At 38.2% G+C, this 15,451-nt stretch overlaps 1 protein-coding gene across 2 annotated transcripts in view; it reads right to left on the bottom strand.

Moving 5' to 3' along the window:
• Positions 1 to 1,497: 1,497 nt before the first annotated feature.
• The window catches only part of OLFM3 (olfactomedin 3), a 45,542-nt gene continuing 31,588 nt past the window's right edge, over positions 1,498 to 15,451 (bottom strand). For both annotated transcript variants that reach the window (XM_064720066.1, XM_064720067.1), the window contains exons 2-6: positions 15,117 to 15,263; positions 12,592 to 12,747; positions 11,221 to 11,440; positions 4,563 to 4,669; positions 1,498 to 2,846 (exon numbers count right to left, since the gene is read on the bottom strand). In XM_064720066.1, the coding sequence (XP_064576136.1) occupies positions 2,169 to 2,846; positions 4,563 to 4,669; positions 11,221 to 11,440; positions 12,592 to 12,747; positions 15,117 to 15,263 (1,308 nt within the window). In that variant the 3' untranslated portion in view covers positions 1,498 to 2,168. The remainder of the gene's footprint in view (positions 2,847 to 4,562; positions 4,670 to 11,220; positions 11,441 to 12,591; positions 12,748 to 15,116; positions 15,264 to 15,451) is intronic.

Genomic DNA, 15,451 nt, shown 5'->3' with positions numbered 1-15,451 from the left:
GGGTTGAGGGGTTTTTTATGGCTTTTGATAAAAATCTGAACATACTCCATTTTCATAAAACATCCCTGTATAACACAAAATACCTTTTTTAATGAATAGTCATATACATTTTCACATGTCACAGAGGAGGTTTCATTGTCAATACAGGTAAGTTGGTTACAGGAGGGAAGTGATTTAATTTGTCTATTTAGCTGAACTGAGTCTGTCCAAATTCTGTGTAACTGATTGTATGGGACAATAGCTACCATTTGATCTAGAGAGGAGATGGGAGCAAGGAAGTAACTTTTCTCTGGTCATGTTGCAATGTAACTAGTTGTTTGTTTTGCAGGTTTTTTTGCCTCCTTTATCAGTTTTTGAAAACTTATTAGCATTTTTTGTTTTGCAACTGGTATGAAAAATAAGGCAATTTGTTCAGCTTCACATGGGCTTGTATTATAAAGCATACTTGTAAACATATATAGACACATATTTATAAGAATGCAAACATTAATTAGACTTTAGGTGATCTCAGCTGGTACATTAGAAGAACCAGCAAATAAAATATCTGGCTTTTCAATTGCAAAGGACATAAAAAATAGAGGCTGAGATAGTTTGAGGAACACAGCTTTAACAGAGTTTTTCAGATACTTGTCTTTTACCAATATGTTAGAGCCCAGCTATTAAAAAAGTCTGATTACTAGTGTTTAATGGTAATTTCTTTCTATTTTTGCCAAAAGAGAGAGATAGCACCTCATTCCTTTTTTCTGAATTATGCACACCTCTACCTGCCCCCCAGTTTCTAATGAGATAGTACAGCAATTCCCAGAGTTTTCAGAAATATTTGTTTCTTGAAGGCATCAATTTGGGAGTAGCAATTCTACTGCCAGCAAGCCCCAAACCTCTTTGCAAGGGCTTGGCCTTGATGGTGCTCTCTAACAAGGATTTTGGTGAATACCAGGGGCCACACTGATCCTCTGGGCTTTGCACCTTCCCTGCTGTATTTTCTGTGATTACTGTCATCCCAGAGAAGAGTTTTGTCAACAGATAAATGTTCTCCTGTTATGAATAAGAAGACAGGCAGATGGAGAGCAGCTTTGCTTTTCCCACTGCTCCTCAGTGCCCCAGAGCAGCACAAACACATCCAGTAACACAGGATGCACTCCCACTCTCAGCTGGTGGGCACCAGCTCCTTCCAGCTTCCAGCTTGTAAAGTCACAGCAGGGATAAGCATAAACAGGGGCAGTCAAATGGTGGAAGGGAAGAAAGTAGGAGAAAAATACTGAGAGAGAGAGAGAGAAGCCAGCAGCAGGAGATAAAAACTGGGCAGAGCAAACAATTGTGAAGCTGGAACTGGCAGGAAGCTTCAAAGTTGCAAATGTGCCAGTAAGCAGCACTGGTGAAGAGGGGATCTGGGAAGCAAAGCTGAGAATATAAATCATGCATCTGAGAAGCTACTGGTCTTTCTCAGAAATAACAACCTCAGATTTTTACCACATTCAATTGACTCATAGCCAGAACTGCAATTAAGCTTCAATATATTTTATAAAAAATAGTACTTAGTTTACTTTCACATAAGTGAAGAGATACAATTGCACAATGGTGGTTACAATGGTAGAAATACATACTGTTGATAAAATGTTTGCAAGAGATTTAAAAACATACTGTACAGCACCACATCTGAAATTGGATGATGGCAAAATGAACCATACGCCTTGTCTAAGAAAATTAAATTCCTACTAAATCTGTTTTTCGGAATAAATAAAAAAATACAATGTGCAATATGTGTCTGACACTACTGAAATATTTCCTGAAGTTAAGCAATATATTAAAACAAAAAATGAGGTAAAAAAAGACATTCATGCATTTAAGCCACCATTAGTCTCTGACTCTAAAATAAGGCAGATCATGATCTTTTAAAAACTGTCTTTAGCCATTTAAATCCTCTTTAGTGCTTTTCAAGACAAGGTCTTGACAGACCTTGCAAAATCATGAGTTAAGATGCTTTTTATCTCTGACAGGTCATTTTTGACAGGTTCAGCCATATTTGTGATGCATTACACAGTAGAAAATGTTGCTTTTGTTTAATGAAGAAAGAAATGTAAATTAAAAGGAACTGAGAGAGATGGATGCTTTTAGAGTTAATCACAAATGAGACTGCTTTGAGGGAGGGAGGGGTAAGGGAAATAAAATTATGTGTCATCCTCAGTTTTAATGATGTGGAAAAGGGTGACGTTAAACAGGACTTGATGTCCATTATTCCAGGCATAGAGAGCTCTATCTCTTGCGTTGTAGTCAAGCATGGATATATGAAAATACTGATTATGGAAAGGAATGTCTGTGTACTCATAAGTGGAGGTTTTTGTGGAGTAGGAGTAGTAGACCTTGGCTCCTGTTAAGTGCGAGTTAGTGACATACAAGGTGCCACAGATCATGAAGGATTCTCCTGCACTTCTCTTTGGGTAGCCCGTGCTCCAGCTCTTCAGCACCTCCAGCGTATCCTGGTTCAGCTGGCTGATGACAATGTTGCCTGCGTTCTGGTTGGTGGCATAGACGGCCCACAGCCCAATTTCATCTGCCATCAGGTCGATATCAGAGAAGCCACCCCAGGTGTAGGGGTAGACGTTGTGGAAGCCAGCGTACTCCAGGCTACGCTGCGCCAGCACCCGCCCCGTGTCGAAGCTGTACTTGATGATGATGTTGCTCTGGTACTTGTTGAAATAGAGGGAGCCATTGTAGACAACGTGGTTGGTTCCTGCCCATTTGAATGGAAGGTTATATGTCCTTGATTCGGCCCCACTGACGAAGTCTGCAATGGATTTGTATTCACGGACGATTTTATTGTTGGTGTAACTATCCATGTACCAGACCTGGAAAGGAAACAAAGATTGGGAGTGACCATCTTAAATGCAGTGTGTGGTAGGTGATCATGATATGGCATGAGGGAGTATCATGGTTTGGTGTCAATGTGTTCTTCTCTTGTGAAGAAATCTCCATAACATTAACAAGAGGGACTTCTCTCCCTAAGTGAACTGAAGAAAGACTATTTTAGAGGTGGTAAACTGACTGGGAATTTTAGGTTTTGTTTCTTTACATTGTCAGTGGGAAAGAAAAGGTTGTGGAATGAGGAGAAGTGTTCTGAAGGGTTTGCTTTGATTCCTACTACTTTTTTTTTTCCTTTTAGTTACTGTCGGTAACATTTTCTTTATACCTTTTTAAAGTTTTGAGCCTGCTTTGCCTTTTTCCTAATCCTATCTCACAGCAGGAAGTGAGTGCATGAGTGATTGATCAGCACCAAAACCTGCCACACTCTTTGGTGCATTGGCCAGGAAATCTTAAATTGGCAAACCAAAGCCACTACACAAAGACCTTGCAGAAAAAGAGGGAAAACAAGTTTTAGCTGTGCAGAAGGCTATGAAAGTGCAATATTGCCCATGTTCCTGTTACAAAAGCAGGAGGAATTCTTGAATTTCTGTGTCAAATTTACCTGTACAGGTGAACTCTCAACACATCTGTTACTAACTACAGTGTCTGCATTTTCAGAGAAATTTAATTCTGGGTTATTCAATGTTTGCGCTTCTGCTATATCATGCTTGCTTAAAGGTATTTAATAATATAAGAGAGAGAGGTGGGAAATGGTATATGAGATAAACTTGAATTTATACTTAAGAATAAATGTGGTTAAATTTTTTTCAGCTGATTGTCTATTCAAGCAAAAATAGAGTCTTAGTAAAGGAAACACAACCAATAGCAATGAAACCAGTAAAGTTTCAAAGCCTTTTTCCCCCCTTAAAACAGAATTTTTACTTCTTTTTAATGTTCTTTAGGCAGCTTCCATTCCCCCATTTTATTCCTTCATGCAGTTTGCTTTTTCTCCTTTTAGTTTCTCAGAGTTTGTTACTCTCCTAAAGGTAATTGAGATTTCTGCAGTCAGTAGCAAATATGCACGGACGCAGTGGGCAGGGGAGAGCTGCACACAAATCTTTATCTATTGTCATTTTTCTGTTGCCTGACGATTTTTTTCTGTATTCAAAAAATTAGTGTTGTGGGTTTCATACAAATGAAGCTTAGTGTTTTGACTTCCAAAACTCTTTGATGCAGAGAGCATCTTCTCAAAACTGTAGCCAACTTGAGATCTTATTGGAGATCCAAATAACAAAACAAGGGTGTGATAGAACAAATGATCTGACCAGAGCATATATGGGGCCGAATCCTGCAGATTTTAACTGTACTGCATTATGGGTCCTGTTCTTGGGTAAAAATGTTGATGTTTTAGATTACTCTGGTTCTTAAAGGACCTAAGCGCAATTCAATATGTTTGGAAATAAAAAAAAAATTAAGTTCTGATAGATGATTATCAACCCTGAAAAAGTTGAAGTAAATGGCACAAAAGTGTTTAGATAACTTTTGTAGTTGGATATTTTCCCAAAAATACTGTTGCTTTTTCTCTGGATATGTTTGAGTGTGAAAATGACTGAAATAGAAAAACATGCTTAGGAACATAATGTCCTAGGGGAAAATATCTTTTATAAGATTAAAATAAAGCAAGTAAGACTCCAGGACACAAAGATAGTGCCTTAACATACTCGGTTATTCTTCTCTGATGCCAGTGGATCCGTCATCCAGGCTCCAAATCGGGTTCCAGATATCTTCACTGTAATGGGGCCTGTAATTTTCATCAATTTGCCACATGCTGAAATAAAAAAAAACAAATGCAATAATGCACAACTCTCCTTGACATCAGTTAGAGCACAAGACCAAAAGCTCCAAACTACACAGTGGCTCCAGGGGATTCAGGCTTATGTTGAAGATTGATTGTCACCTTCACAGGAGGAACTTTTCCATATTGAAGAGTAATATAAATATGCAAAAATATGCACATAAAATTTTATTAGTATGTATTTTTATATTTACATCTTTGTAATTTACATTTTGTATTTACATCTTGTATCGAAGCACAGTTACGGTCTTTGGGCATAAGCTAAAATACAACCAATAAAATATCTTCTGAGCTGAAGAGCATTTAATAATAATTGAAAAATCAAGACATAATCCCTCTCTGGCCTTTTGCCCTCAGAAAGTTCGGCACAAAGCTGGGATTGATGGATGTTTCAGTTTTCCATTGGCCAGGGTAACAAGGTGGTGAAGGGCAGACACACAAATGAGCTTGTACACACAACATTGCTGTACTCTAAGCTTGTGCCCAACGGCCCCCTGCTTACACACACATGGCTCTTTCTTTACTGGAGGCTGCCTGGAGAAAGTGAGTGTGAGAATTATTTAGCAAGCTTGGCTGCATTGGTTGGCTTCTAATCTATTTGGCTGCCTGGGAGGAAATAATGAAAGTCAATACCACCTAAGATGCTGACCTTCCTAACAACTCAAAAATCTATATTTTAGGGGACATTAATAAGATATCTCTTAGTAACAAGCTCCTGGTGGAATTCATGTGTTTACCAAGATGTAATATCACACAGTGGTGTGCATGCAATTAGGTTGAATAACATGTTTTTAAAGAAAAAAAGGTAAAAAGAAGTGAAACAATTTTTTAAATTTAAAAGTAAGTGCTTCTCTGTGCTACATGGTTGTGCTATACTGATAACCATATCTATGTAGGAAATGAAGAAAACAAATGGTATCTGGTGTTGAGAGGGAATTTATTCAGCTCAAAAGAGAGGGTCACATCAAGCCTGAATTTTATACTCTGTAACTAGAAAGGAATGTAACATGCCAGCCTATTTGGGTCACTTAGAACGGGGTTAATGCTGTGGTGAAAACTCAGAGGCTGCTTGGGTAGTTTTTGTTCACAGCCAGGGAAGTTGGACATATCAGAAATGAAGATAACTGAGTGCATGCTGAGACCTCAATGAGCAGGATAGCCTGTGGCTATTTTCTGGGTCAATTAAGAGACCTATCTCAATCTATTTAGGTTGTAGTATTTTGAAGATATTTTTGGAATTTCCCATTTTAAAGAATCTTATAGGTTTTTAAATGCTTGGTTATGATAGGACATAACTTTTTATTCTGGATTTTTTTGTCGGTAGGCTGCTAGCATTGTGTGCTGAGTGCTCTTTTTCTACAGCATGAATTGCTATTAGCTTGAAAGGTAGAAGACTATAACCTATCAAGGTGAAGTCTTTTATTTTTAGGTGGTGTGTTGATAAATAGTCTCAGAAATGGGCATAAGATAACGCTTCTGAAGGTTTGAGTTTGAATTTGGAATACTTAATTTGGAATGAGCTATCAGAAAACTAATAAATAGAAAGAAATCAGAATAACAATTACTCCTGAACTTGTAGTTTCGAGGATAATTAAAACACAGTGAATGCATCAGTTATAAGGTATGCTAATACTATTTGGTGCCTTTACAACACAGTATTGCAATTAGTGGGAAAGAATAAAAGGAATTTGGAATCTGAAGCACTGTTTCTTCTATAAAAAAAAAAAAAAACCAGGAAACTAAAAGTGGACTCATAATGAGTTATGAAGTTTTGCTTCTGAATGGGCAAACCTACGGGAGAGCCCCTGGCAGAGATGTGAGGGCTCCCTGAGGCCCTTTGTGTCAGGGGCCCAGGCAGGGCAGGGCAGGTGCAGGAGCGCTCCAGCTGGGCTCAGCAGTGCCCGGCCATGGTGAGAGCAGCATGGGCACACAGCAGGGCACGGCTGAAAGCAGGGGATGTTTGGGTGTTTGCAGGGGGGCACACACAGCTCTGGGGCTGTTTGGGTGCTGCGCTGTGTGTGAGGAGGTTAGAGAGCAATTCAGAGATTTGTATGCCTAAGTACAGTGGTTTCACTGTTGTATTGTGTTTATCCTGAATGTATAGCTTGCTCATTAAGAGTTAGTTACACATTGTTAATAATTAATGAACCTCTTCAGCCTTCATTTAGTTTAAACTATATGAATAGAGCTGTGTACCCCTGTCACAGGAGTTAGATGCTTTTAGAGAATGATCTTTCAAAATGTATCGAGATGCTGTTCAATGTGAAGAGATGAAGTACTTCAGCAGCTAAATGATCAGCAGTTTGAGCCAGGGTGAATTTCTGATCAAATCTTTATTCCCAGACAGCATGCAGTGATCAAGAAAGGAAGACTCCTAGGAGAGCTGCTGTATAGCTGGGGGGCAGCTGACTGAAAAAGTGACAAAGCTTCTCTTTTTGGCATAACAGAACAGAGCACTTTGTAAGAAGCATGAAGACTTTTTTCCCCTCCTGCCCTATAGTAGGTCCCATTTTTCTTTTCCTTCCTCACTAAGCAGAAACCTTTTTTTTCCCCGTGGCAGAAGGGAACATACCAAAAGTTTTGGTTTATAGCAATTTGATTCCCTGAAAGAAGGACCAGATGCTAATAAAAAGTTAGGTCAAATATATCTCCATACTAGCACCTGTGAAGAAGTTCAGTAACTCTAAGAAAAGTGTGATACTTCTAGGCTTTCTTTTTCTTCTTTCCCTAAGAGGTTCAACTGGGGATAGACACAGAAAAGCAGTGGGATTTTTAGAAGCCCTCAGTCTCTTTTCCTTGGCTTTGAAAGAAGCAGCTGCCCTACATTAGCAAGTTCCAGCCATAACTGATAGTAGTAGTTGGAAAATCCCAATCATAGAGTCTTTTTAGATCCTAAACTAAGCTGTACAGGAAATATCATATGCAGAATCCAGGTGTTTCTGGCTTGATTCCTCTCCTGCAACAATTCTGTGCAGTGGACTCTTATAAATCTGTTCATGATTTCCATGATTTATTTATATTTAGGAAGAAGTTGAGCATGAAGTGACCAGTAGAAGAGAAAATAGATGTACTTTTGTACAGCCTGTGAGCTGTGAAGGTACATGGGGCAGAATGTGTCTGGAAAGCTCCACAGTGATCAAGTGCCAGGAGGAGGCTGTGACAGTGCAGCTGGAGAGAAGCTGCCCTGGATTAGCTATAAATGTGTGGATAGTCCCATCCTCTGTGATGTGTCTGAATATTGCTAGCTGCCATATAGAGCAACTGAATGTATCATTTGTAGAAGGACTGGCAAAGGAACTAAACCCACAACATTCTCTTGAAGGGTTCATAAGCATCATTATTATGTGGTTTTTTTTTGGTAGGTAATAAATAAAGGAGAATGAAGTGAGGGTGTTTTTGGCACTTGCACAAACGCATTTCAAATGTTTTACTGCTTGCACTTTTCTGCTTATGGTTAAATTTATTATAACATACTAAAATGAGTGAATGAAGAATTAGTTCTTAATGAATGTATGTCTATTTTCCTGCATAATATGAATCCAGGAAGCACTATTATATAGTTATTAGAGTTTGCTGAGAGGAAGACCTGGATTTTTCTGCATAAATGCCATGACTTGCTGCGTAATCTTTGGAAAATCCATTTATACTTTCGGGCTGCTTGTTCCTTGATCTACAAAATAGGGATAAGAATCTATATCTCTATTGTCCAGTTTTATACTAAATGATATTTGTAAAGTTCTTCAAATTCTAAAGGGAAGGATGCTTTGGAAGTAGAAGTACCACTGCAATCAATAGTCTCATGGCTGCACTAACAGCTCCTCTGCCACTGATGCAACAGAACTTCTTTGGATACATAGAATATTTTACTTTGCAATTTTTAACAAAAAAAGTTACTGTAAAATATTTTTCAGACTCTACATTATAATCAGATGCAGTTAGACCTTAATCTGATATATATCTACTCTAATTATATGTCAGAGTATTAGCTTTTATGAATGCTACCCATGTAAGTTTTATTCTAATTTCAAAAACATGTCATGACAAGAATAGGAAGGTTCCAAGCATCCTCTGCAACCTGCTTTCTCTTATAAATACCCAGGACTCACAGGACGATCAGCAAAGGACCCATACATGCAAAATTACATGTGAATTTGGGGTGTGTGTAATCACATGCATTCTATTCCTCCGTGGTTAGCTGCATGCACCCTTTAAAAGTTTTGTTAACTAATTTCCCAGCAGCTTCATCTTGAATTTTCTCTTATTCCAAAGAGAAGGAGCAAAATTCAGTCATCACAACTGCTGTGGTAACCATTAAACCTCAGTGAGAGTAAGATAACTGCTTGGTGTACTGCAATGAGTGCTGAAAGTGTTGCCAGTGCAGATGGAAGAACCCTTTTAAGTGGCCAGGACAATATAAATAATGCATTATACTGCTGAAAAACACCTGCTGGGGAGAAGAATAGAGAGTAGCTATTGCATACACTGATTAGAAAATTGTATTATGAAATGCAACAAAATCTGTGAAGATTCAAGCCAGATCCTGTGGCACACTGGGGCCATTGGCATCTGGCTATCAGGCTGGCATGGACAGGCACGGCTGGGTCACCTCCAGCATGGCCACTGTGGCCACAAAGCAGGTGCTGGCATGAAAGCTGCTTTTTCCTCGTGCCCTCTGATCTGAGCACACAGCCCCAGCTCTCAGCAGTTACAGGAAGCCAAACTGAGGCTGCTTGTGCTTCAAAAGGCACACAGGGATAGGCCAGAACAACAGCCAGCCCATTAGTTGGGGACCATAAAAGTCATTAAAGCATCTAAGGCCAGGGAATAATGCCAATAATGATGAATGATTCTGTGTTACATCTTGAGAAGGTCCACTCCCTTTTGTTAATGGGTATGCTTAATAATTTATTTTATACAAAAACTTTCTACTGCTAATGTACATACTTTTAATACTTTTTTGTTTCATTAGGTACATCAAGAGATTAGAATGTGTTGCAGGAATTCAGGATAGATAGGATGTCAATACACCTAGTAATTCCATCGTACAAAATATATCTCGCACTCATTGCTTCACTAACTGCTCTTACAAGATGCTGTAAAAGCAAAGCCAAACAAGATACTTGTTAAACTGATGATTTTTGGTATCTAATAACTTACTGGAACACTCACTATCAGAAAATACTGTTTATTCACAGGAATTTTCTTGCTTGCTGCAGTATTGCAACACAGCTGTTTTCTCCTGACTGCCTTCTGTCAATGCAGTAATGTGCTATTTTGTGTGTGTACTGAGGGGAAAATAGGATCATAAGAAATTTCTGTTTGAAGAAGTCTTTCATGTATTTTAGCACATCACTGCTGTGCTATTTCCAGAATAAAATAAAGAAATAAATTATTTAAGAAGCTAACTTAACCTAGATTTTTCTCATTCTACTGCATCACAAAAATAAGGAGGCTCTGCTTATCCAGTTAAGAAGATACTTAATGTCCTGGGTAGCATTTGAAACATCCCACACTTGATAACTGAGACACTGATCACAGTGTCTCAGGCATAAACCTTGGATTTTCAAGTTTATTCACATTTAATGTTAAGTAAATTGTTTAGTGTTAAGTAAAGTGTGAAGTGTTTATTTTTCATAAAGGGGCTGGATTGTTTGTTGTAGTTATCCAATCACTATTGTTTGCAATAGTGATCCATTCAGAAATCTCCAAATGCATGGAAAGACTGGGAAGACTGCATTGTGTTTGTAAAGCAGGTTACCTATCCCTGATGGAAGTTGAGGCTGACACTTGATATTGATCCTTCAGGCCTTAGTTTTAGAGCTGATACTGAGCTAGTGCTGATTTTCAGAAATGCTCAACGTTTGACTTGTAAAGGCAGCACGGGAGCAGCCAAGGTGGAGGTGGCCTGAGGTAAACCTGGTGCAGCAGTAGCAATGGATTGCTGCTGTGCATCCTGCAGAAATCATGCTTTGGTCTCTCTAAATTAGATCTGAAGTTTGGTTAGATTGTAATGCTAATTGGAGAATGGGATGTCTCCTTAATACTAATATTACAGGCTAAGGACAGTACAGTGAGAGTGGCCTCTCAGGTGACACAGCAAGGTGCCAGGGTTATGATGTGGACATCTCAAAACTGATTCCATTCTGCTTTTCACTGTTTTTTTTCACACTGACAGCCCAAAGATGTCTCTAGTAGTAGTGTCTGTCTGAGCTTTTTTGAAAGAAAATTTGTAACTCTCCAAGTGGTTTAAACCTCAGATTTTGAATTTGCCATCTGTTATGATTTTTCATCTAATTCCTTTTGTATACAGTAAGGCATTACATTATGTCATGCACTTAGAATGATATAACTGACCTTAGGTTGTTACTCTTGTCTTTTTTTAGGGTAGCACAGATCAGAATATAATGCAGTCTTTCATCAAAGAAACAAACAAATCCTCCCTCCCTCCAAACTTTAATCTTTCTAAAGAGAGACAACTGAAAATGCAGATGCAAGACAAATTTGCCATGAACTTGTTAACTTACTGAGCTTTTTCATGCAGTCACGAAGCCTGGTTTCTAAATTGACTACACGCTGGTGCAGTTCCTCATAGTCATAGGCACCAATTTCTTCCTGAATCCCAGTGAGCACAGTAGACAGATTCCTAATTTCCTCCTTGAACTGTGTGATCAGCTTGGCATCAGTTTTGTATTGTTCCAGAACTGGGATCAGTGGCAGAAGCTCATCCATCTTTTCTTTCAACTCCTGTTAAAGGCAATCATATGTGCATTAGAGATGTTCAAAGCAGTTCAATCCCCCAATTTCCTTTAATGTAATATTTTGTAGTAATAAGGGATAGAAGGGAAAAAAAGGTGAAGATATTTTCTATTAACTAAAAACCTGGGAGAATGTGCTCAAACAGCTCTAAACTAAGAAAAATGATATAATTTATAAAGCTTGGTAGTCAGATCATTAGTGTACTTAATTCCTGATGTTATTAAGATCCACTTGATATTCAGTGGCTCTGAAGAAAACCCCTGGACTTCTTGAATATGTAATTATTTAGGTATCTAACTCTAGCACCAATTGGAAAATTAGGTTCATTTTATGTGAACTTTCAGAAACACTTCAAAAAATATGTATTTGCTTAACATAATGTAATCCTCAGACTATTTTCTAGCACCTATTTTGTGCTTTCACAGTCTTGAAAGATTAATTTATCAGACTGTATTTAAAGAATTTAAATACGCTATTGAAATATTTTTCTCCTGAAGAGTACTTCAGGTAGCTTTTTCAGAATACACAATATTACTTGTAATATATGCAAGCCTTCTTCCTCACAAAAGGATTGGCTTGTGGTTTTTGTTGTCATTAAAATTCAGGGGAAGTCTTTTTTTTTAATCACACAAATGTGCCTGGGAATGACTGCCCTCCTCCCCATCCCAAATTCAAAAGAGCAGACCTTCAGACACGAAATTAGATCTTAATTGTACTGGATAAAAATTACAATAAACTGATTTATTATAGCCTTTCTTCCTTTCAACTGCAGTAAATGTCATGGAACAGTATGAGCACAGAACTCTACTTGTTTGCTATTAATTCCACTGGATCTCCCCCTTTAGCACTGCAGCTTGAAAGAATATAAATTTCTGTATGACATGCACATTGATACAGAAAGAACAGGAATCTGTTTATAGTGACATTTCTCTAATGACTTAATAATTAATAATTCCTCCCTCTTACAATTAAATTGAACAGAGCAAAAGATTATCATCATAACAGAAGATTTATTATGCTTTTCTTTTAAATGGCACCCTTGTAGGAGCATTTCCAGCTGAGACCTTAGCAGTCCATGCATTGTCACTCAGCACATTGTTTCCAGCAGGTTTGGGAGTTACTGTAAAAACTGGAGCTACCTGGAAGTGCTTTGTCATCAACGTCTTCCGATCATCCTCAATCTGCCGGAACTTGGCCTTCAGCCCCTTCATTTGCGTTTCCATTTTTAAAACGTACTGGAAATCCCTCTGAGTCCGTAGATTTAGAACTTCAATAGACTGGGACATGTTCTGAACCTGTTAAAGAAGAACACTTTCTAAATGCATCTTTGTTGCTTTGCTTTTTTCCCTGGTTAAATGTCAGGCAATGAAATGCACTTCTGTCAATTAGTTGTGAGTCATTCTACACACATTCTGTAACTGCATGATGGTATAAATATTGGGGAACAGGGCAAGGCCTTGAAGCCAAAAATTGTTTGGACTACTTAGAGGTAAAGAGAGAGAGAGATCTCTTAAGCATAATTTTCATTGTTGTCAGGAAAGGCTGTCAGGCAATAGAGTCTACTTTGAGACCTGTAGCAGATGTGGCTGTGGTTCAAAAGGTGCTCATATAGCATATGCTTCTTTCCAGGCACTTTGGGAGGGACAGGACTGAAATGTGGAGATTTTGGTCAGTATGAGGAGCATGACTTTACTTGTTAATAGGCATCTATAGAATCGTTCAATGTAAGGCATTCAGAAGATAAGCGGGGCTATGTCAATCACCACAAAGGTGTTTCCTCATAATTTCGTAAGTAAATGTAAAATTAGAAATTTTATCCAATTGTCTCACTGGTAGAAAACTAAAATTTTTTTTTCCAGATGAAAAGTAGTGAATGTTTAGGTTATTTTTGTAGAGCAACTGACTTTGTGGCTATAGTGAGGACTTTTACCACAGTGATGCAACAGTAACTGTCATCCAGGGTGAATTACACATACTTTTAAAAGTTTCTGTTAGGAAAGCAATGCTTTTGCCAGCCATAAAAAGAACACATTTTCCACGTGCAGTTATTCTGTTTCAGCAAGTGTTTTGTTTTTCTAAAACATGATGAAACTAGACTCCTGTAAATGTATTAGGCACCTTATTGAAGTTTTGGCTCAAACAAAACATTTTGTACCTTCTTAAGGAAAGACAAACCCAGCAGTACTCTTGTGGTTAGCAAGAATATGCAGTATTTCAAGGAATATTCATGTTTGGAGCTAACTTATGATCTACAGAAAGTGTGGATTTAGAAACTACTCTTAAAAATAGTATACATTACTTATTGTACAGTTGCCACTAATAGTTCTGAGAAAGGATTTGTAATGTAAGATGCAGAGGCTTTCTTTTTTTTTTTTGCTATCTAATTGTTGAAAGCAGGCAAATAAAGTCCTTTGGGTGCTGGAAGAATTTTGAGAATTTCCATTTGGCAGAAGACACTCCACACAGAGGGTCTAATTAAAGGACTGTATGGACTCAGGAAATAGTAATACAACATTACCTATCCATGACTGCCAGAGTCCTAGTCACAAGAAAACAGCTTTGAGAGGCTGATGATTTAGGTTCATTTCTGTGGCAGCTCAAAAACTATGTTGTGATCTTATCACACCCCTCCAGCCCCCACCTCAAAGTAAAGAGTATTTTTAGTAATATTTGAGTATTTGAGTAATGTGCTGGAGCAAAGACTGGAGTGTTCCTTTCTTCAGTAAACAGACACCACGAGGGGAGGCACCTCCTTTTCTCTGCTGGTCCATCAATGTCCTCTCCATGCATCTTATGTTATGGCCTCTGTCAGCTTGAAACTTTGTCCCTTCTGAAGTTCATGGAAGCACAGAGAGCAAAAATCTATCAGGATCTGGCACTATATTAACACTGGAATGATTTTTCTATAGCTAGAAAAATACTAAAAATGGTGTGCTAAAAATGTATTTTCAAGTCAACATTTTATGTTGGTTTTTGCTGCTGTTAAAACTCCCTTGGGCCTCAGGTTCTGTACCACTGGCTGTGATACAGTGACTATAACCTTGCTTACTTATGCAGGGAATGTAGAATGTTTGTGTTTTCATATTTGCAGCATTTTTCTGTTGATGTAAAACATTCATTGGTTTCACCATATGTGCAATAGTGGATAATACTGGAATTAAGAATTGGGCTGTTGCGGAAAATCTGCACCGTCAGAAAATGAATAAATAAACTTGAGAAAAAGAAACAACAAAAAAATTAGAACTGTTTAGGCTCTGCAGTTTGCCTTCAAGATGCTGTGGTGTCTCTCTCATTATTTTTTGATAAGAGATGAGAAATGACCTTCAGCAGTCTCACGTGATCGTAGCAGAAGCTGTAGTTTAAATCCCTTAGCTAGCCTGAAGTGGGATTTGTAACTGATTGTACACAGAAAAATCTGTCCTATTGTATGTAAAAAAGAATTTGGGAGGAGTGACTAAGAGAGGAGATGAAACTTGGGTGGGAAAGGTGTGATGTAAGGAAAATAGATAACAGAGATGAGAACACAGATAGGGGATATAGCCTGAATAACAATTTTTATCAGGTAACTCTTCATTAGTTCATGATGGATTAACTGAGAAGAAAAGCAGTAGATTTCCATGGGAAGTTTAATGACCAAGAGGAGGAATATTTTGGAAAGACTTACCTTCTCTAGTAGTTGTCTGAGCTGCCTGCTTTTGGCATCTCTCGAACATAGGTTTTGTTCAGGTGCAACAACAGTGCAAATGCAACGGCCATCAGGATCCTGGGCTGAACTATAAACTTGCCACCCTTCCTTGGGGCTAATCTGAGTCTGTAACAACAAAATAATAACAATAAGGGAACTGAGCTGATTTTTTATTGTTTGAAAAAAACACTGCAGCAGAATATTTTTTGCAGTACATGTCTGCAATGAGGTTCCAAGTGCTAACAATTATTACTCTTCACTAATTAGTTTGGTAGTTTCCCAGTTTTGCCATATCTCAGACCTCTGCAATAGTT

This window comes from Zonotrichia leucophrys, chromosome 8 (assembly GCF_028769735.1).
Source record: "Zonotrichia leucophrys gambelii isolate GWCS_2022_RI chromosome 8, RI_Zleu_2.0, whole genome shotgun sequence".
NCBI lineage: Eukaryota > Metazoa > Chordata > Aves > Passeriformes > Passerellidae > Zonotrichia > Zonotrichia leucophrys.
The sequence above is the reverse complement of the archived record's forward strand: the minus strand, read 5'-3'. Positions and strand labels throughout refer to the sequence as shown.